The following is a 23,566-nucleotide window of genomic DNA, read 5'->3' as shown; positions in this document are numbered from 1 at the left end:
TCATGCATTTACAGCCTATTTGAGTAGTGGGTGCTGTATATAGATCTTAAGTGACAGTGACAGATTTTGCCTTTTAATTTGCATTCTTCAACAGAAGAAGTAAAATTATGATGAGAATCACACACATGAAAAGAAATTTCAGATGTTTTCATAGCACAGTAATGATCCATCAGAACTGCTGCTGACTTTGAAGGATAAAGAGACAGATTTTTCTCTGTGCTGGTGCCCTCATGTGGCTTTGATATTCAGCTTCTTGAGAATTAATTAGAAATATCACTTTGTAGCTGACACATCTTTTGTGTAAAAGGCAGAGAATAATTTTCCTACATAACCCGGTTGCAGCCTTGTTCTGTGAGCACAGTATGGCATAGAAAGCCAAAATCTGCTGTTCGCCAGATGGCCAGCTGGGTTTGGATATGCAAACTCCAACTTTGGTAACTTCAGAACATTTCTCACAGTTTTCACACATGGATGCATGTGATTCAGACCCTGCTCCTGCATGGCCAGAAAGACCGTGCTGGAGTCACAGCCTCCCTGTGTGATGCTGTTAAATGTGCAACAACAGACCTGTTAATGCTTTTAAAGAGAGATGGTTTTTCTTCTCAGTTTTCAGTTCTAATGTTAAATCAAATTGTTGAACTCAATACTGAGTTAATATATCAGGGATTACTGCTGTCAAGAAATAGTTTAAAATATTCTCTCTCATCTAGCTTGAAATCATCCCATTTTTGTTCCAGCTACAGCTGTGATATGACAAAGAAATTTCTATATTTAATGCTGCGAAATCTACAGAGGATAAATGTTTCTTCGCACAACATTTCTGAATTTCTTTAGAATGTTTCAACATTACTGAGAAATTCCACTTTAAAAGACATCATTTAGCCATTATGCAAGAAAAAACTTTTTACAGCAAATTCATTACACATCCATAAGTTATTTTAATGAGAGAACTCTTGCAAAAGCATGAGGCGAATATAGCCAACGTGGAGGCTGCTGGTCTAGTCTGATACAAGTGTTGTCTTGTCTTGTGCTTTCTAAATGTCATTGTCAAAGGTTTTCTTTACATCTGGGTTGGATTTGACAGGTATCGAGATTTTCTAAAAGACTCATTTTTAGGAGACTCTGCAAAGCTTTGAAGCATTAGAAATTTTACTTTCTCAGGCTTTTGGCACAGAACTTTGAATTCTGATTAAAAACTGCGAAAAACCCATATTTTTGTCATCCATGCTACTATTAACAAAGATATGGAGAAAGTTTGAAAGTTTATTTGAAGAACAGACATCCTTATTGCAACTTCGTAAGTATTTATATCAGACTACTGCTATCCAATGGTTCTAGGAAAAAGACACAATATTCAAGTGGCTTGGTATTAGTTTTCCTCAGCACAATAAAATAGCAGCTGAAATCTGGTTGGGAACAGATTTGGAGAATACTTTTCACTGTAAGGACATGATACTTTGATACTATATCTGGTGTAGCAGTGCAAGGAATTGCTTTTCTTGAGTTAACTTATACATGTACATCAGTGTGACTCCTCAGAATTGAAATTGCTTCGTTAGTAAGGATGCTTAACATTTTTGAGTGAGGAGTGGCCATAAATACACTTGTTCCTTCATAAAAAGTAGAGTGTTTTCATCTTTAGTTTGAGTTGAAAAGAAATGTTGGCTGTGCTGAATCTCAGGTATGCATTGCAACCTGTCAGTCACAAGCAGAATCTGTTAACTATGATAAGTGACAGTTTGTCACACCTCTGATATCTATGGGATGCCTGGTAGTTCAGTTCAGCCTCTATATTTGAGCCAAGCTTACTCCATCTGAACAACACCTTTTGTATTCTCTAAGTTTAGGTATCGTGTGTTTGCAGTGAGTACCTTTCTGGAGAGCAAACATGCATTTTTTTTCCTGTTTATATTTACTGTTGTCACATCAAGCTTTCTGGATTACTTCCATTTCAACCTCTGAAATAAAAATGACAGGGATTGCATCCTTACTTTATTATTCTAATTTATGGACACCAACCATCACATTCTTCAGTCAGTCAGAGTAATTGGATTTTCTTCTTCTAAATCACTTCTGTTCCTTGGTATTTAATGATGAGGTACTCAAGCAACTTTTTCTGTTTTGTGCATTCTCACAAGATTTTCTGCAGTCTTTATGTTGACATCTCTTCCTTCTCCCTTCTTTCCTCTCTTCTTCCAATTTAGATTAACATTATTGTATTTCTTTGACTTCACAATATTCTCTGCACCAAAGATTCACTGAGAAACTCCCCACTGTTTGTGGAGCACTAATACTGAGTAGAACAAGAACAATTTAGGTTTTTCTTTGATCTTTCTAGTCCTGGTAATGCCAAACCTAGTGAAACTCGGCAAATTACGCTGTTGTCAACAACTTTCTTGCTAATCATCTCTCTCAGAGGTGTCAAAGTAACCCATTGGTTCTCCTGTTAAGTTTTGATGTAGACTGAGAAATCTAAGAGAATTATGACTAAAAATGATTAAAATTCAATATGCTTGAATTTGAGTAGTAATGGTATTTTTGGAAAAAAATAATAATTGTGTAGGCTCTCTAGTAAATGAGTGTGAGTTTCTACTATCGATTGGCGACAGGAACTGGCAGCTCATTCATTATGTCCATGTTTGTAGTTAAGAAAAGATTTGCTTGTGAAATTCTATGGATAGCATAGTGCTTAGTTTATACCCTGAGAATAGAGACATTCTTGAGCTCCCATCTCTGCAGTTGGTTCTATAAATTACCCCTAGTAACTAGCACAATATTAGTGATATTTTGATCTTCACCTTTTGTTTTTATTAAGATAAAACAACTCAGCAGTATAAAGACAAAATTCTAACAATACAAAAACAATCTAGAGTTGTATCAGGCTTCTTCAGCTGTATCACTCTAAATTAAAAGGCAATTTTGTACTGTTTCTCTTGTCAACAACACACAGCATTCACAGGGCCATACTGCTGCTGATGCCATTCATTCTTCACATATACACCCATGCTTGCTGAGCTCTGAATCCAAAGCTTACCAAGTTAGGCAAGATCTGAGGCCATCTTGTCCTCTTGTTGTGTGGCACGTGGAAATACAACTGATGCTTACAGAAATTTGCAATAAAGTATAGCAAGAGAACTGACTGTATTTCTGAGCTGCAAGTTGTGAGGTTTTATAACCTCAGCACTTAGTAAATGAGAACTAAAGGAGGAAACTGAAAATGCATGATTCCTTGAACTAATGTTCCTAGATTCCTTTCCCTGCAGTTTTGTCACCAATTATTTATGTAATGCTATTGAAAATTCTGTGTCAATTCTGAGTTGTGACATTTTCAAAAGGGGAGAAAACTTTTGTGGCTCATCCTCAGTTCTGAATGGGTAGATTTTTTCCTAACTTTTCAACATTAGAAATAGCAATGTTTTGTCACTATTTTTATTTTCTGTAACAGTGTACATTTGTGAACATAAATTGTGTCTAACTGTTAAGTTCCGTATGGATATTTTCAAGAACTTCTGTATAATCAATGGATATCAAGATGTTACAATCACAATATAATCAAGAGATTTGGGCAAAGTGGACAACGATAACAAGAGAGAATAAAATGGAAGGCTTACCTTTATGCTGGGCTCACCACAAAACACCAATGGAGGCCATCTCCAGAAGAGATCCTTCCCCTCTGGCAGCCAGCTCTTAAATAGGTCTAGGAGGGGTGCAGCCTGGTTTCCCCCCTTTCTGCAGCACAGGAGAATTGCCTTCAGCTGTGCTGCTCTGGCTGGCTCATGGCTCACCTCAGGTGATCAATCAGAGGTTCAGGCCGTGACTCAGCAGTTCCCATACAACTTCCCATTTATAAAACATGACAATACAGGAATACATGGGACTCAACTCTTGGTTTTGTTTCTGTTAGCTGATGCCATGTGATGTTTGGCATCCTTTTTCACATATGCATTTATTTGTTTTCCCCATAGTATACCAGATCTATTTGTAAGCAGGATCTTTGTAAGCTTAATTGTGCATAACTGAAGCAAAGGGATTTCCAAGTATTCCACGTAGGTTTCTCTATAAAACACTGTATGTGATTCACAGTATTAAAACTGGTAAACGTTTAAGTAAAGAATTTGACTATAGTGGAGAAGTGAGGGATGCTGATTGGTTTAATCAAGTGAATACACCTGGTCAAATTTGGACTAATTATTTATTCACAAAGAAACCAGTAAATCTGGGGTTGTTAGCACAATTTATGGAACAGCTTTTTTTAATAGTTTCTTCACTGTCAATAAAATAGCATCACTGCAGTTACATCTAAGAGCCTGTCAGATCTTTTACCACAAGGAGGTACCAATAGCGAACATCCATGTTTTCCAACTAGAAATCGAGAATATTTGAGTAGATATTGGCATGAAAGGCACAGAACACAAACCAAAGCGTGCTTGTGACGTTTGTCACAGCGAAGCATTGACATTTGTGCAACATGGAGAAAGATCAGCATTTTTGCAGGCTCCTTCAGGATCACATACACTTAGGGAATCCATCTTCCCCTGAATGCCAGTTTGTCACTCCCAGAACAACTAGCAGTGACTACAAAAAAAGAGTATATAGGAGTATATCCATATTCTTCCAGGAAATCTTAGCTGCTGCTCCTGTTGGTGTGTGTATTTACATAAATACACTGCAGGCTTTTAATAATACAACCACTGGCAGCTAGTGCTTCTGGGCACGAGGTGAGACTGGTAATAAGGTTAACAATGCTAGAAACCCCTCATAAATGCAAGCTTAATATTTCCATTGAAGTATATGATGCAAGCTTCCCCTTTTGTTTCAAATAAGTTTTATTTTTAAAGTTTTGAGTCCTTTGAATAAAGAACTCTCTTGAGAAGGGAATGCTGCACGGAGGAATGGCTTTCCTGATCCTAAAGTGCTTCAGAAATACAAACATACCTGGTATTTCCTATGTAATGGGCCATCATGCAAGCGTGCTACTAGCAGCCTATTTATATTTCTATAACAAGCCTATCTTCATCATCGCTACTAGTGTCATCGTATTCAACTCTGATTTGCTTCCTCATCATTTCTAAACCTCTCTTTTTGTATGTCTTGGAAGCTGTTGCTGAGAAATTACTGAATTCAGGGGACCTGAGTGTTACTGAGGGCTTTTTAAATGTAGAAGCTGTTTCGTGCTGCCTCCCATAGGTCTCTGTCTGCTGGTGGGCTCCATTCTTGGCTGCAGCTCCACGAAGGTGAAGGATTTTTTGAGAGTTCTCCTGCTCTGTGCATTCTGTATGGGATAATTTAGCCACAGAGACTGACTCAAGATGAGATTCTGCTTTTGATCCCAGTGAATGCAAACATCTAGCTTGGGAATTGTGAGTTGAGTTTTCCTTGGAAGATGAGCATGTATTTTCTTCAGTTTGATCTTCTGCTCTTCCTGAGGCCTGAATCATTGAATCTAACGTACCAAAGCTCTGAATCTCTAACTCTACACTTGGTACGCTTTCCTGTCTTACCTCAAGACTTAAGGAAAGGGGACAAGAAGTCTCTGAGTTTGTGCTGATAGATTGGCCACCTTTGATTGTATTTGTAAGACCAAAAGGACAGGACCAAAAAGATGCCATTGAGTCTGTCTGAACATTTGTCTGTGACTCCTCTGGAACCGACTGTTGAAGCACAAGTGGTTGTGTCACTGAACAGCGAGGTTCCACATCACTGCTGACTTCCTGCATGGCTGTAGTGACTGAGGACAGAAGGGAATGAGCTGCCATAGGTACTTCCAGAGGTGCAATGGTCTGAAAAGAGAAATTTGTTCTGGTGTGTTCCCTGATTTTCCCAGAAATGTCCTGTAGAAATTAGGGAGAGGAAACATTTACATTAAAAATTTTCAATCCAAAGCAATGCTGTCCTTTAAAAGAGTGTGATAATAATGTCAACTATGTTGGTAGAAGGCATTTAGCTGTGCAGTAACTTGTATCAACTGAGTAGCTAAGGATAGTATCAACCTTTATTCAAACAACTCATTACTGCAGACAGAGTTACTCATCCCACTTTTGATGAGAAGGCTTTTCTTTCTTCCACTATGTGAGGTGTAGTAATAGATGTATGTTTTTTCTAAGGTGTTTTTTCTTGGTTAGGTGACAAATCATGCTAATAATTTTTGGGTAATGGGAGCCAAACATTTCCAGCTGCATGTGTATGTGTATGTGTAGGGACAGCATTCTTTTTATTAAGATATTTGAATATATATCTTTCAAAGGTGTTTATGCATCACTGAAGGAAAGTTTTAGGATGAATCTTTAAGAAATATGATGTCTGAGATTGTGAGATATGAAATAGTTTTATTTCCTACAATAATACCCATCATAAGAGTTATTCTCCTAAATGCTTATTTTATGTGAGGAACCAGTGCTCCTGCTACACAAAACCCTTCTGGCTCAGTAGCATCTGTTTTTGATTGTGGCTAGTCTAGGGAAAAGTAAAACAGTTAGGATAAAGATATAGACTGTTTCTCTCAGAGGCTTTGCTGACACTGCATACAACAGCACTGCTTGCAGCATGCACAGATGTGCCTAAAGCCCCATTTGGCTAATGCAGCCTTTGGTAGTACTGAAACTGTAGCCTCACAGATGCACCCAGATGGCTGAAGAAGCCCTGATGCCATGTTGGATGCACACACTTTTCACTGCATGTGTCTCTTAGCATCCTCCCCAGTGATAAGCTAGTAACTGCTCCATCACGTGGCACAGAACGCCCTATCTGCTGGCACCTCCAACAGCAGTGCCCCAAGATAATTTTAATACATTTTTGGTAAAAATCTGCGATAAAGCACTCTCAACTTGCATTATGTTTAGCAGCTTTAAAGTTCAAGTTTTAATTACCGGTATGTTTTGTTTTCTTCTCATAATCAACAGTCATATAAGGTACAATACCTACTTGTTTATCCTCTGTGTCATTTTGCTTAACGTGGGTAAGGTTTTCAATGTGGGAAAATGTTCCTGAGTTATTTTTTCCTTCTTTCTTCCTTATGCAAAGCAGCTTGTCTGAGGCAGAGCAAGACGAGTCCTTTTGCTGGTGTAGATAATTTTCTATTGAGAAAAGGTTTGAATAAACTTTTACTTTGAATGTTGTTCCCCTACATGCCAGAATTAGTGAATTTCTCATCATTTCACTCATCTAACTCTCATGTATTTATTGCTTTCTGTAACTTTTCATCCTAAGCCTTATACATTTTCCCAGCTACCTTTTCTCAACTTTGTTTTCAATGGTAATTAAGATGTCTTGCAGAGTAATACCTATTCATATCTGCTATGAAAAAGACACAAGATAACGTCTCTGCTTCAAAGGTGGTCACAACACAAACATTCCCATTACTACCACTCCTTTAAATCAAGGGAGCCGAATATTTTCACTGGGTTACTGAAACCAAGTCAACACTCCAGACTAACTTGTATAATCAATGGATATCAAGATGTTACAATCACAAAATAAACAAGAGAGTTAGGTGAAGTGGACAATGATAACAAGAGAGAATAAAATGGAAGGCTTACCCCTTGGCTGGGCTCACCACGAAACACCAGAAGGAGGGATCCCAGAAGAGATCCTTCCTCACTGGCAGCCAGCTCTTAAATAGGTCTAGGAGGGGTGCAGCCAGGCTCCATCCCTTCCTGCAGCACAGGAGAATTGCCTTCACCTGTGCTCCTCTGGCTGGCTCATGGCTCACCTCAGGTGATCAATCAGAGGTTCAGGCCGTGACTCAGCAGTTCCCATACACAGGTACATATCAGAAATACTGCTAACATTCAGCCTTTTCAAAACCAAACATTCAGTACACTCAAAAATATTTGAAATGCTTACCTTGAACCTTTGACTGAGGAGAATGGCACTTCTTACAGTGGTTAAATGTACAGGCTTGTGATGAGCAGCCCTTTTTCAAAACATCCAGTGTTCTATTTGGAAAACAGCGTCTCCTGTTCAGTCGGCTCATTTTCAGCTGAGTGTATCCATGTATGTGCCTTCCTCTGTACCTGCATTGCAAGTGGCATTGAAAGGCGAAACAAATATGTGCTATTTAAGACTGGCCATCGTAGAATACAAATAATACCACAACATCAGGCCTTTTTGCTGGGAATTCAGGAATTTACTTCTGTGGAGGAGATGTTAGTTCATCTTAATTCAAAAAACAAGATACTCCAACCTTTCTTTTACTGAACTTCTCAGTGTTGGATTTCAGTATGTCCTTGGTTTGCTGGGAGAAAAGGATTCAGGAGTTGCAGATCTAGAAACACTTTTCTGTATTTGGAGTTTTAAAACTGCATGCTCATAAATACTGAAATGCACAAGAATCGCATGAGTGCACAGTTGTTGGTATTTTGCTTTTCTTTTTTGTACTTCTTATGTGCAACCTAATCAGCAATCATCAGTGCTGAACAACATGTTTCAGATACTTAGAAAACTCACACTGGATAATGCAACGACTTTGTCATTTTCTCCAGCTAGTTCAGTTAATTTTAATGATTGGGACAAAATTACGTTGGAAGTTTCCATTCCTGTATCAGTAGAATCAAACATTATACACACAATGCTAAGTAAACCTAACAGCTTACTTAGATGTTTGGTGTATAAGAAAAATATATTGCATTTCATTATTAAAAGTTTGGCCAGCTAGCTACTGATATAGATTGGCTTTCAGGTCTCTATATTCAGTTGAATCTCTGTATTTTTCTGATATGGCCAAATCAATCCTGAGGCTGGCAGAAAAGAAATGGGGGTGAAGAAGGGAAAAAAAGAACCCGAACGTGTAGAAGAATGCCAGAAGACAGTTTGGGTAATACAGACCTGAGTGTTCTATGTGTGGTCCGATGATCCTTCAAAATTGAGGTGCTGTTTATGAAGGTAGACATGGGGATTAAGTTACCAACAGTGATTTGTCCTGAAGGAAAAGCTCTGTCTGTTTTTGGTCATAAGATTAAATAAGAGGGATGTATGCACACGTGATGTGTTTCTTACTGAAGCATTTCATCAGACATTCTGCTGCCTCACACTCCTGAAACATTAGAGGCTAAATCTTCCACCGAAATGAAGTGCCACTGAAGTCAGAGGAACTGCACTGATTGGTACAGTGTGCCTTCAATAGCCTTATGTTCTTTCAGCTTCATATTTAAACTGATTGATCATTTAAACTATGGCTGGCTTTATTCACTTACTGCTAAAACTTGACTTTTCTCCTCTGCATTCTCTTGTGAATAAAAGATAGAGGTCTGAGGACAGAAGGGTCTTGCATATAGCTTTTAACTGTAACAGGAATAAAACTGAAGTATTTTGCTTCCCTTCAAATAAAACAGAGTGCTGACAATTTTGACAGATAAGAATCAGTTCTAAAGCACAGTAACACTCACCTGACCAGTCATCATCTTTCTTTGCTGTATGTCTCTTTTGCTTAGAAAAGTTTGCTCCTGACAGCAAATAATACATTGAAAGTTCTGATAATCTTGATAATTTACCTTTGTGGAACTGCTGCAGTTGGGAATAGATCTTGCTATGAGATTTATTTTCTCCCCCAATTTTGACAAGGCTGAACTTTGGGAGTGGCTTTCTGTTTTCTGTGGACACTTTTACACCCATCGCAGCAAAATGATGTTTGTATCCAGGGAAGACGGAACCATATGAAAGCACATTCCTTACCATTTGGGGGGGATTTTAATTTTTTTCTGTTTGTGGCTCCTCTTGAGTTTATTTGCTGCTGGTTTTTCCTTTTTGCAAACTGATGGTTTCTTCTTTTTCTCTGATATGGTTTTGAAAGCACCAGCAGGAGCTGCTGCGCATAACTATTAAAAACATTGAAAAAATTGAAAGCACGTTAAAAGTTGTGAATTACAGTAACTGAGATAGTAGGAATCTGTGCTCATTAGATGGCACTGATAGCACAGTAGTTGATAGGATTCTCTGACATTTTTCCTAGAATTTTCATGTTCGTTTTTCTAATCACTTTGTCCATCTGATTTTATAACGTTTAAACAACCCACTGCTTCTGTGGGCCTGTACCAAATTAGCATGCATTCTTTTGCATTCTTCTCCCCATATAAAAAGCAAGCTGAGTCTTATAGAGCTGTTCTAGGATCTGTACAGACTGGTCTGTCTTCACTTACTTAAAAACAAAAAGCTTTCAGGCTTTAAACGCTTACAGAGTATTAATGCAATTTGATTTTGTTGATGTTTGTCTCTCACCATAAGGAAACATCTAATACATAGCCTGCCTTTGACTCTAAATATCTCCAAGTAAAATAAAATCTTGAGCTTGACTGTCTCATACGTCCTACTCTAATTCAAATATTAATTTAAAATGAAAATTATGAAATACAAATACTGTCACAAAAGAATATAAGAAAAACCCCAGGGGAAGAACTGAGAAAGAGAAATTATGGTCTTCTCACTAGAGAGCATTTCTACTGAAATTCTCGAGTGAAAGGTACATACACAAAATTATGCATGTTTTATGCACCAAACAAGTATGACTTGTAATGATATAACTGATCAATTCTGCATCACAAATGCCTGCAAATGTCCATAAACATGGACATTAGTTTCTTAATTTGTTTCTTAATTCTCTTGTTTTTCTATTAAAATCGTCCTTGTAAGCTGATTACACCCTTTTGAGAAAGGAAATAGGACCCTTAATCTTACCTCCTGCATCTGCTGTCCTTGAGAAAAGGATGAAGGCAGTGTGTTTAAGCTCTTGTTTGTTAAGCTGGAGGCCACAGTCTTGCTAACGTTTTTCATTTTGAAAATAGAAATATCACATTTTGACAGTGCGCACTCATTGCTGGACTCCTTGTGGATGTGCATGGAGGAATAAGCAGAGTCTGCATTCCCTTTCTGCTCAGCAGGCAGAGGAAGGCTTTTTGTTAAACAGCACCAGGTTAACCGAGTTTCAGCATTTAGTGATGGGAAGGTGCTCTTGGTGCTCAGCACTGTAAAACTTTCGGAGTAGGAAGTCAGGCTATTGCTGCGCAGCGCTGGGAATTCCTCGCAGTGAGTGGTGAGAGCGTGGCAGTGAAAAGTGCCAAAGGAATGGCACAAATAAGTGGAGCTATCTTTTGATCTCCGAGTCTGCTCCGTATCCTCTGATGTTGGTGACATGTCCTTAAGAATCCCTGGGCTTCCACCTGTGTCCCACCCCATGACTGTTGACTCTGCATCCTTGCTAGAAGCTTCCCTTCGGCCTGATGCTGTCATCAAAGAGTCACCTCCTGAGCAAAGCTGATGTAAAACTTTTTCTTCTGTGATGTCGGCTGATACGACAAAACCACTCGAATACATAGAAGTAAAGCATATCTTCTTCTTTGGGGTTTGTGCTGATGAAGTAGCTATGCTCACCCACTTCCCTTCTGTTTGTTTTTGATAATTCAGTTTATTTTTATTCTGTTTGCTTTTCCAAGCCCCTCTCATAATTTCCTCCTTATAAAAGGTGCCATCTACTGTTGTTAAGATATTTGTTGTTTCTGAGCTGACTGGTGAGCACAATACTGGAGTTTTCCAGTTTGCATGTAAGTTCCATCGTAGCTCTCCTTTGCTGCCTTTTTGTCTCACTTCAAATTTTAAAGGGGACCAAAGCACATCACTGGAATGAGAACAGGGTGATCTGCTGTCAGAAGAGCAGGGTGGGTTGGTTAAGGAATCTGTCACAGAAGGACGAGGTGTAATCTGTTCGGATTGAAGCAGAATCGACAGATCAGAGTTTCTCTGGTCTTGTGGCAATTTAAGGATATATTTTGGAGAAAAAGCATTTTTCGATGGGTCTGGAGTTAACTGACCAGATTGCAGATGATGGATTTTGGAAGATGCTTTAGCAGTGCTGTCACTGAAAAGTGGTGCTCCTGTTTTCACAAGACACGTTTTGACATCTGTTGTGTTGTGCAAAGCAAAAGTATCGCAATCACTTCCCCTGAAGTCAGACCTCAAAAATCCCACAGATGAAGCTTTTGAGATCTCTGCTGAATGTGAAAGAGGGTTAATGTCACCATAATGAACGACTCCAGTGGGGAGTCTGCTTGTTTTTACACAATCTACATTCTCAGCACCTCCAGCTGATTCGTTTATTCTTGTGCTTAGGTTTTGCTCCTCTGTTTTACTGGAGAGTTTCACTGGTGCTGTGGAAAGACACAGAGCGATAGTGCAGCAGGCAGTCTCTGCTTCATTTACTGCACTGCTTTCACTACAGGGCCTAGGGTAGCACTTTGAAATAATGTTTTCTTTCTTCTCCACTTCAACTTTCAGCTTTTTTCTTTCTGATGGTAAATTCTGGGATTTCCCTAAGGATTCTCTGTTGCTGCAGTGGAGCCACAGGGGCATCAAGGCATGCCGGACAGTTTCCTGATTCCTGTTATGGTTTCCATAATTGTTTGAAGTGCTTTTATAATCTGATTTAAATGTACTGGATTCTTTCCCAGGACTTGATTCTTCCCATTTGCTACTCAATACGGGCAAGCAGTCATCCTTCATTCTGTTAGTGTCGGGTTGACACTGAGTATTTTGCAGCCTGCACTCTCGACTGCTTGGAGCTGGTAACGTGTTGTTGCCACCCGTGTGTTTGTCTGTGTCGCTGCCATGGGGATCTTGGGAAGCTTTGCTCACTGCAGTATGTGCACTCGCATTTACTGAATGTGATGTCTCCATTACATAGGTTAAACTGTCTGTGGTTTCCTCTAAGGACGCGCTGTGTGGAATCTGGTTACCATTTGTACCATTTTCTGATTTAACAGTGTTTAATTCTGTTGTCACAAGGGAGGAAAGGCTGTCACTTGCAGAGGTCCTGACATCTTTTTCTTCAGCAGTGTCAGTACTGCTGGCTGATTCCTTTGAATCAGGAGTGGAGCCTGTAATATCTGCAATCTTATTCCCCCTTTCTTTGATTTTCCTGGCATGTTGACTGCTTTTCATTTTTTGGTAGATTTTCTTAAAGGTTTCATCTCCATACATTTGCCATTTTTCTTCCGAGAACATCTTTAGCTTCCTTTGATTGTGTTTCTTGTTTTTAGTGCTGACTGTTTCTCCAGTCCCAAGCCTCGCACTCATCTGCAGCTCCTCCGAGGGAGGAAGATCAGCCACGTTACTTAGTGGCACGTCATCCACTGCTGTCTGTCTGACTAGAGCTCGAGGATGGCTGCTGGGAAAATCCACCGAATTTGCAATGGGGTTGTTGCTAGGCAGCAAAGCAGCAGCGCCTGTATTTACAGACTGCTTAGTAAGAGACAGCGGTTTTGAGCAGCCTGCGTTGTCATGCACCGCTCTCGTGCCTTCCACAAATGGCAGGGAGTTGCTTCGTGTGACAGGCACAGCATCTATCGTTGTGGAGAACTGTGTGGGGACGGAATGAAAAAACATGGGCTTGCATTTCTCTAGGGGTGCTAAGGTGGATTTTGCTGAACAAAGAGAGAAGTTCTTTTTCCTGTTGGTGTCAGAAGTCCTGATGTCAAAATGGAAAGAGTCTTTGTATGTATAAGGCATTGGCAGATCTATGCTTCCCTGTTTAGAAAGGACAGTTTTTCTGGGCCTAACATTGTCTAATTGAGTGTCATCCACCACAATTTTGTTATGAGAAATAAGTTTGGAAATGTGTTCCTCCAGCCTCTTTTTCTCTAGCATCAAGGCTGTAGCTTTCTCAGCTGGCTCTGACTTTGCACTGCTTCCGGCCGTGCACCTTGAGCTGCTGACAGCAGTTTCGTTTTCCAGTTCAGTGCTGTGCTCACAGAGGCTGTGCAGCGGGCTGGAGGATGCCAACTGTTGTTCTGTGCTATCAGAGCGTGACAGATACCCTGAGTCGGTGCTCTCACACTTCTTTAGCTTGCAGTCAAATGGCTTGTAATCCCACTGTTTTTCTGAAGATGTTGCTTGCTGCCTTTGCAACTGAATGTGCTTGTTGGCAGCTGGAGTTCTTTGCTCCTGCATCTTCTTTATCTGGCACTGACCATTTGGCAAGGCAACTGGAAATGATAAACTTGGAGGTTCTTTTTCAGAAACTTCCTGATCAGTCTTTGAACTAAAAGACTGATGAGTTCTTTCTTGATTTTCTGAAAATATTGACGAATTGCTTGTTGCTGGCACTGAAAGGTCATTAAGTTTCTTACTGTCTGTTACAGCACTGGTCTCCAAAGTCACCTGTTTCACCTGCATCCCCCGGTCTTCATAGCTGCTACCATGTCCTTTGGTGCCTTGCTGTGACGCGATGCTCTCTGTTGCTTTCTCATTTTGCTCCAGTGTACCGGTGTTGTCAGAGTCTGAGGGTAGTTTGGTGTTGTTGACGTGTGTTTGAGTTCTTCTGTGTTTGTACAAATTACTTTGAGTTTTAAATGCAATACCACAAGTGGTGCATGGGAAGGGTCTCTCTCCTGTGTGAGAGCGAATATGTTTCTCAAGGACACTTGGCTTCAAACAGTCTCGACCACAGTGCTTACAGATATATTTCCCAGCATTTTTTGATTTTCCTGGGCTTCCGATAGGTGCGCCGACAGAAGAATTCGGTGATGATAAAACAGGTAAAGTGCTCACTATGTTCAATGTGAGAGTTTGCCCAAGTTGTTTCTGAAACACTGACTGGGGCTGATCTGTGCCTTCGGAAGGAACAAGTGGGTTCAGGATCAGAGGTATATTACTGCTATCCAGGTTTCCACAGCTCCTGCCAGCCACTAGCTGACTGCTTGGCTGAAAGCATCCTGGCTGGACAGGCTGGTACAGGGGAATGGTGAGGGCTTTTAGATACACAGGTTGAGGCAGTGCTTGTTCCTGTGGAGGAACCGCACTGCTTTGGCTGAGAGCTGAAGGACCCTGTGCAGGCTGAAGAGAAGAGGTTGGAAGTGGCTGGTCTGCTAGTGCAGCTGTCAGACCAGGATGCTTCTGTGCCTCCATTTCAAAGGTTATCTGTCAGGTACTCGTGTATCTGTAGGGAAGGGGAAATGAGACCAGTAGGAGTCTTCAGACAGCTAACTAAAATAAACATTTTTTTTATTAGTATATATAAGTCAATCACTGGACTTGAAATGCTAGCAAATAATACAACAAATCACATACAGGCATTATACAGACTATAATTACTGTATTTTCCAGTTAAATTGATTCGTCTTTTATTGCTAAGCTAGAAATTGAAGAGTTCTGAATAGTGTAAAGAAAAATGAAGAATGCACTTAATACCTACAATAGGTGCACAAAGCATTAGAAATAAATCCGAGTATCAGATCTGCAAATGCAGCTCTAGCCCAAACTCAGCAAAGCCAGGTGAGTTCTGAGCTATACTGAGGTCACTGCGTGTGTTATCGAGGCTGGATTGGAAAACCACTGAGGGTAAAACATCTTTGGGCAACTCGTTCCAAACACGGGACATTAAGCATGGCTGTATTGTCTGAGTTTAACCAGATATGGCTAAAACTGAACCAATTTTTTACACCAATGAGGTTTACATAAATATGTAGAAGTAGAAAAGATGGTATCCCAGTGAAATAGCAGGGTAAATTAAAGCTGTTGTTTGTGCAGCCCACATTCAATTTGACTAATTAGAGGGAATAGGGTGGTACACTGTTTATTTTTAGATATTTTCAATTCCAGCTGAAAACATTTTATATCCAAAGTTCTTGGATGAAGTAAAGCCATTCTTATGAAAATCTGCCTAAATACATTCAGGGTTGGTACTGGTCCAGACTGATTTTTTTTCCTAAACAAAAAAATTTTCTTGCCTTTTTTTTCCCTCTTAGAAATAAAGCGTTTGAAACAAGCTAGCTGACAATTATTTCTGGAAAACATAATAGACATCAGCATCATCTCATTCTAGTTTGGGTAACAATTAGAAAGTGATCTTTGAATGCTTATTCAAATTATTATTATTCTGCCATATTCACAACTACTTATTTATTGCTTGCCTCCTCTTCATCCAGTCAGGATGCATCAAGCTGTAGCCCAATATGCAGTATGAATATAACTGCTCTTGTGTTAACAATCACAAAAATAAACACTTAAAATAACATCAGTGGCTAAATGTGAAATATGCAATTTGTTGCCTTACTGAATAGTCTGCAGCAGCATTGCAGTACCCTCCTTACATAGTTTTAATAGTTAACCATTACTGGGAAAGAGTAATAAATGCTCAGCCCAAAAACATTCTTTCATTAGTGCCATATGGCACACAGTATGTTAGCATTGTTCAAAACAAAATCTCCTTTGCATGCAGTTGCTGGGAACTTTCCAAATGATTCATATAAAGTAGAAATGGAAAACTCCGTACAATTGTTTTCAAGTATTCCTCATTTACTGTTTGATCTCTTGAAGAGATGGTACATTGATAGCTGGATGAAAATGGCAGCACCTCACACCACATGAAATAATGGGAAAATAATTTTCTATTAATTATCAAGTGGAATAGATAAAGGTCAATGGGTTATATGCTCAGTGATAAATCTATTTAGCACCTTAATAAATAGACTAAGAATTCAGGTGCTTTGCGTATGAAATATATGCACCATTGAAACAGGACGATAAAGCAATGCTCTCAGCAATCCTTTGTAAATGTAAAGGTTTTGTGTTATAGAAAATTACCTTTCATCCCTTTGATTATGTCATCCCTATGCGTAGCTCACAATGCAACTGCAAGTACTTGTCTTGAAAATCCAGTATACCTGGTGCCTAATCCTGCACTCTTCTAATTCTACACCACATCTGGAGAGTCCCTGCTGACTGGCAACCCTTGCTTCACTGCCAAAGCTTCTTCCTTTTTCTTTCCAATACGCTTTGCTTACTGCAAGAATTGGAAAAGTGAAGGAAAAGACAGCAATGCAGTCCCTGGGATGTGGGGATGTGCTTTCTGACTTTCCTTCTGGAAACAATCTTTTCTTCTTTCTCGTCAATTTTGTGAATCAAATTCAACATATCAGGTCTGCAGTTTTCTTGTCCGCTCCCTGCTGCTTTGTAATAAAACATAATAAATAATATTCTTGTCCACATAGCTGCTTTATAATAAAGTTGTTGACTGTATTCATAAGGATGTTACAAGATTATGGCTTATTAGTGGAATTAATTTATTATCCATATTCTGCACTGCAGTTAACCCTACAATAGATTGCTCTAATTTGCAAAATGAGGTGGTAGACATTTCACATCCCTTCTAGGTTCCTAAACTGCTTTCATATGTAGGCACTTACATACTGTGAACTTGGCTGACTGGTAGGAGCTGTGATGGCACAACCCATGAAATACCAGGTACTGTATAGAAATAAAGTCTAATATTTGCTGCAAAATGTATAATAGTATGCAAGCTTTATCTGCTCAGTGCAGATAAATTGCAACTGTACTTAACAAAGACAGCAGCAAGTAATACAACATGAGTCATTGGCATTCATAAACTAGGCCTGCAGTAGTTCTGCCAAGGATGTTATATAGACAGGACTCGAAGAAAAGTGAATAATGTATAGCTAGAAGATCTAACAAGTAAACCACATCAGACAAAACAGATCACAGTGTCTGTGCTCCCCTGGAGAAATGTGAAAGTCTGGAATTCATGTTTCCACCCCATTAAGCCTCCTCCAGAGCCACAAACTTATCCCTCTTTGAATATCCTCCTGTGCCTGCACAGCTGATCGTCACTGTGAGGCCAGACTGGAAATTAGTAGGACTTGTAATGGAAAGTTGTTTTTAGTATTTATCCTCTAGTTCCAAGTATCAGAATCTGTGTAATTTCGCTCAAACTGTTCAGTTTTCTGAGGCTCCATAAACAGTGTAATCCCATAAATCTTTTCAGTGTTCTGTAATATTCTATGAGGAAAATACCCAAGTGCTTGCAGAATAGTTTTAAGAGTTTTATAATACATTTATAATACAATTTTATAATACATTTCAACCAGCAATGGAAGTTTGCTGCAGTCTACAGCAAACAAAATATACCTCTGTGGCTTGTACTCCCTACAAACATATTCTCTGCAGCAATCTGTATTCTGAAAAATGGCATTTTTCACATCTGTTGTTTATATGCAGAAGTTACTGTACTTCTTTGTACACTGATAAAAATAGCTTATCTCAGCTTAATTATACCCCAGCACTGATTCTCAACACTCCTTGCTTAAAGCAGGAAAACTTCCTTTGCTGATTATCCTCCAGACTGTTACTGGGCGGCTCCTACACAACCATCTGAGCTCCATTTGTGGCTTGTAGCGTGGAGCTACCAGTACCAAATCCTGATCATCCTGAGATAAATAAATGTTTTCAATAAGCAAAACTAAGTGTAGGATTTCGTATGCCCAAAATTGAAAAAATTAATTTCTTGAGCTATCAAAACTTGTCAAGAAAACTCAATTAAATGCAATTATTTTGTCTCTAGTTTGAACTGTACTTTCAGGTATGCACTGTAGGTGGGCCTGGAACACTACAAAGCTAAAAACCGGAGTGTTTTCATATGACAAATCAACAGAACAGAACCTGTTTTATTCTGCTAACTGGTAGAAAAAAAAGACTAAATATATGTGTTCCCTATTTCTGTATTTTTTTTTTCCTAATTCCAAATATAGTTGATAAAACTTGCTTCTTTTTATCAGCAGTGTTATAATAATCTTGAATTGTGCAACCAAGTGATGTTTCTTATCTGCATGGCACACACACACTGCCAGTTGTCCGTCAGAGTCAGGAACATTAAATGAACTTGTAACTGCTTATTCCCTGTGCCTGTATGTCACTTCTTCATAATTAACATTATAATCCTTAAATCCAGATGCAGTGCTACTCCCTGGGCCCGGTCTGCAGGTACAGTCTGTAGGTGTAATACTCAGGTTCTTTTTTTACCATACAGATGTAGCTTTTCAACTCCCTGAACAAACAATGCACTGCACTACCCTAGGAATCTTTGCATTTTTTAGAACTTCTGGTGATCCCTACTTTAAATATAATATCATATGGCATATAGAAGAGGAATCCTCTTTAGTTTGTAAATAATTTTAGCTTACATACCTGTTATTGAGGCTCACATTTCAGCAAAAGAAGTCTCACGTCTGTCAGTACTTCAGACAAGCAGAGAGAAACAAGGACAAAGACTTGAAACAGATTAGAAGTAGGAAGTATTTTTTTTACATCGGTGTCACAGAAACAACCTTCACAAAACAGGAAGAGATGAAGCAAAAGAAAATGAAGTAGCGTTTCAATCTGCTCTTATCCTTTATTCACACAGAAGCCCATAAACAGAAGCAGCTGCCTCTGAGTACAGGCATTTGGTACACTGCTTTCAGTGGCAGCACTCAGTGAAAAAGGCTGGCACAAAGGTAGAAATTTTTCTTTGTCTCCCTAAAGGTAATTTGCCTGTAACTTTAAAGTAAAGATATCTCAAAATGTGTTGAAAAAGGAAGCAATGGAGGAGAGAAGCTACTTTCTGTTCAGGAAAAGCTAAACCCATCAGGGAGGGCATTATCCCAGCAGCTCCCAGTGGTGCCTGCAGCAGGGTGGTAACCAGCAGGCAAAAGCTGCAAGGACGTTAGAAGTGTTTGGGGCTTTCTCAGCATGCCTGTCCAAAACCTGTGAAAAGCTGTAGTGAAAGAAGGATAGGATGCAGTCAAGAGAAATGAAAAGATCATTTGGAGAATTTAAACTGTCTGTGGGTTAACTTTGGTAAAAGTCCTCAAACAGAACGGTCAGCCGGGGTGACCAGCGAGGAGGAGAGCTGTTCCTTACGTGCATGCATTGAAATGGCTACAGCTTCTGCTGCTGTTACACTGAGTAAAGCCCAGTCTACAACGGGCAAGATTCATGCCCAATAATTTTACAACATAGGCATATCTGACCTGTAAAATTTCATTAGGAGCTCTTTTGGAAGATGTGGTGTTTAATCTGTTCATAACTTAGTAAGCATGCACCAAATCCAATTAGCCGCAGCCTACTGGTGTGGATTGGACAGGGGTGAAACTGTAATATTTATGATTGTTTATCCAACATCCATTCTAGCAGAAGCTCTTTCTTTTAGTAATTTGGTTAATAGGCCAATGCTGGAGATGTAAATGGATTTCATTCTACACAGCTCTATTGATCTCAGGAAGTTTTGCCTGTTGTTTGGGTATTTTTGGTTCTTTTCTGGATTCTATTTTAATAGACCTCCAACACTGATGGCAGAAAAATATGTCTGTCTTAATCTTCCTATCTTTCTTGCCTGTCTTTTAGTTATGTGGTTAGCAGGGCCTAGTATTGTTGCCTAAGAGCCTATTTGTTTCCATCATACACCGGGTTGGTCCTGGTCATGCTAATGTAAATGCTTAAAATCAGTGACTCTATAAAACTATTTGGCATTGTGCACTGCTTTACAAAGACCCACACTGTATACGGATAGAGGGGACTGAATGCAGCAACTGGTGTCAGCTCTGCTGGGAGACATGTTGCTAAAGCAATGGATTCTCACACAGGAGGGTTACTGCCTGCTACTGCCAACAAACCATCAGAGTCAAAACATTGCACTTCTTACAACAGAACCCTGGCAGGAATGTATACAAATAATTGATCACAGGCATTTTTTATAAAACTGAACATCTCTTCAGTTTTATTGCATATATGGAACCAGTTATATTCTATTCCACTGTGAATCTGCCTGTCACTTTAAGCTGAGGTGAACTTACTTAAAAAGGAAGCTTATTTTAGACAGTGCTAATAATTGCAGCAATGTGCTGGAATTAGTAAGGACTCTAAAACATAAAAGCTCTTAAAATTAATTCTTTTGCACACTAGAGTATCAAATTCTAAATGGTAAACTTGAAAACTTGTTATCCTGCGTCCAAAAAGAAATAGTTAAATGTAGCAAGTTACAACTAAAGCAAGTGGCTGACTGAATTCAGCACCTATGATATGGTTTCAGGGCTTAGCAGAGACTTTTGAAGCTTGGTCTGATATTCCTAACCCTTGTACTGAGCCTGGAATCAGAGTGATGCCACCAGTGTGATGATCCCCATGTGTATGAGTGAACAGACTGCTCTGATGGCTACAAGTGTCAACTGAATGCTTGCTGACAACTTGTATCGTACTACATTAATTCTATTTGAAATTAATTTAAAACTGATTATTTCTGTTTTCTATTTTAGCCACTCTCTGTAGGCGTTACTAACTCAGAATTTCTGTGCAAGATCACTTCTGTTCATTTAAGTTCAAACTGTTAACCTGCTCAAGGAAACCCACTTAATTTCACTTGCCAATATACAGCAAAGCAGCTAGTTCAGCTATGTACAAGGATAAGCCTGCTGTCAGGGGCAGGGCAGGGTGTACGTGGTGCTCACAAACTCATTTCATGCTTAATTCTAGCCTTAATCAGGAATGGATGAGATAAATCCACATACTGTTGCCATCTGTTTAAAGTTCCAAGAATGTGTGGAAAGGGGCTTCTTCCCAGCCATTTATACCCTGCACCAGTCAAAGACACCTGCAGGATTTTGGTCAGAGCCGTGATGAAGTGGAAGTGGCGGTAAGCCTGCTTCCGATAGTAATGAGCTAATAGACTACAAAGACCCTATCAGCCATGTTTTAAAGGTTAAAAGAAGCAAAGTGTCTTAAAAATTGTTAATTTTCCTTGTGAAGACAATAATGCTGAGAACAGCACACGGTATCTGTGTATAAGATACAGATACTGTTATTATCATTTCCAGCTGCTAGGTTACCACGGATGGCTAGCAGGAGGTATCAGTGTTGATGAAGAGCTCTCGTAGTTGACTAGGCAAACTATTTAAATACAAATATAATGAAGTAATAGTGAACTATAGAGCCAGAAAGAAGCTTCATGCAGGTACATCAAACACTGCTACTTTAATGGAAAATAAATGTTTATGAGTTCACCCTAATGCTGGAGCTTTCTAGATCTCAATTCAGATTTGCAAATGGAACTGATACCTTTTCTGATTAGCACAGAAATGAAATCCTGTTTGGCTCACTTGAAAACTGCTTCCTGCCTTTATTCTTTTCTCAGTTTGACTTCATACCTCAAAGTGTCTCATAACAGGAGTTCTGACTTCACCTTTTCACTTGTTTTTAAGGGATGTCTCTGATCTCACAGGACTGCAAGCTGTACAAGCAGCATGCAAGCTGTGTATAACTTTATTGACAAAGTAGGGAGCCTCAGTTCCATGCAGAATTAGGATGAAAATGTGTAATTTCCTGATATTCTGAAACTGCCATAATCTTAAATCATTTCTTACTCAAATTCTGACTTTTGGAAATCTTGCTGCTCATTAAGAAATAATTATTCCTGAAGTTTTGCCCTGCTTTGTCTGCTATAAGAGTACAAAGCACCTAGAGAACACCCTCATTGAACTTTGAAGGTCTGGTGCTATTTCTTGTGGACAAACATTTTTGACACTTTACTCCACTATCTTAAATCAGCTTTTTACATGTTTTGTTAAACACAGAATATGGTGTTGAAGCCTTTTAAGAAGAATGTGATCTGCAGCACCTTTTCTTCATTCTGAAATAGCACTGACTGTTCTGATCATTATTAAATATATGGTTTTCTGTATTTCAAAAGGCTGACATTGATAATAACAGTCAGCTAGAATTTTAATGTATAGATGTTAACTAGATGTTATTCTGGCCGTTTTGAGCTCTCCATACAATTAGTATCAGTGAATATTTCCTGTTCTACTTCTCATGTTTCTACTCTGCCCAGTTCCAGTAACAAGAAACGCTTTCCAGTTTATTATGTCTTTATTTCAAATCTGTACCACTGCTTGCTTAAAAGTAAGCAATCAAATCTAAGCCATCTGTTGGTTTTGTAACACTGTTGGTGACTTCACAATGGAAAAAAAAAAAATTGTTAGTGCTTAAAAAAAAAAGCCCTAAAAACCTCAGAGGATTTCCATTCTTTCATCCTTTTATCACATTTGCTCCTGTGCATTATTTCTCTGGTGAATAAAGAGTTAACCTCCAGCCAGCAGTCTGTAATCAACAGGTTGTTCTAACAGAAAAATAATAACCCTTATCCATCTTTTAAAGTTTAGAAGGTTGGGCTAAATGATAAAAAAAATACTGATTAAATCCCCTTAAAAACAGAAGTGGGGCCAGGACTAAAATGAAAGGCTTTCTGCTTTAGTAAAAAATCCTCCTCGTTCCTAAGTGAAAGAACCATTACATTAATAACTTAAAAATATATCTCACAACACCCAGAACTTAATTAATCTCTGTCGATACAGAATGATAACAAAACACTTGCTAACCTTTAGGTGGCCAATTCACAGGCAGGTGGAGAGGTTCAGGTCTCCCTGGAATAGCGTTGGAACAAAAGCAGCATCCTGTTTCCTTTTTTCAGTGTCTTTCTCTTCTCTTTTTTTTAAGCATTTGAAATGGAAGGGTGGGTGCTGGGGAGGGGGCGAAGGCAGCCCAGCCTGGGGTGGGAAGAGTTTTAATGGCCGATGCTGGAAATATGGTTTGCCTGCTACAGTGTCTGCACTACTGCAGCTCTGTGTGTGGGCGTAAAGAAATGACACGACTGGGTTTCAAACCATTACACTGAAGATTTGCAAACAGTTTAAAAAAAAAAACCCGTGCACAAACCCATCAGGAACAAATGAAAAATGGTTACTTTATTTCTCTTGTT

General features: G+C 39.2%; 1 protein-coding gene across 3 annotated transcripts; it reads right to left on the bottom strand.

Annotated features, from left to right (window-relative positions):
• Positions 1-4,173: 4,173 nt before the first annotated feature.
• Positions 4,174-23,343, bottom strand: ZNF831 (zinc finger protein 831). Of its 3 annotated transcripts, XM_042834425.1 has the most exons (7): positions 23,187-23,343; positions 18,964-19,013; positions 10,669-14,920; positions 9,670-9,812; positions 7,843-8,012; positions 6,922-7,073; positions 4,174-5,831 (listed from the first exon to the last, which is right to left on the bottom strand). In XM_042834425.1, the coding sequence occupies exons 3-7, from the start codon at positions 14,887-14,889 to the stop codon at positions 4,989-4,991; spliced, it is 5,529 nt and encodes a 1,842-aa protein (XP_042690359.1). In that variant the 5' UTR covers positions 14,890-14,920; positions 18,964-19,013; positions 23,187-23,343; the 3' UTR covers positions 4,174-4,988. The 3 variants fall into 3 exon arrangements, with proteins under 3 accessions (XP_042690359.1, XP_042690358.1, XP_042690357.1); XM_042834424.1 differs by lacking the exon at positions 18,964-19,013; XM_042834423.1 differs by lacking the exon at positions 23,187-23,343 and having other exon boundaries at positions 18,964-19,063.
• Positions 23,344-23,566: the final 223 nt, after the last annotated feature.

This window comes from Centrocercus urophasianus, unplaced genomic scaffold (assembly GCF_019232065.1).
Source record: "Centrocercus urophasianus isolate 14NV4802_14NV808 unplaced genomic scaffold, USGS_Curo_1.0 seq_46, whole genome shotgun sequence".
Lineage (NCBI taxonomy): Eukaryota > Metazoa > Chordata > Aves > Galliformes > Phasianidae > Centrocercus > Centrocercus urophasianus.
Note: the sequence above shows the minus strand (reverse complement) of the source record. Positions and strands in the feature narration are given on the sequence as shown.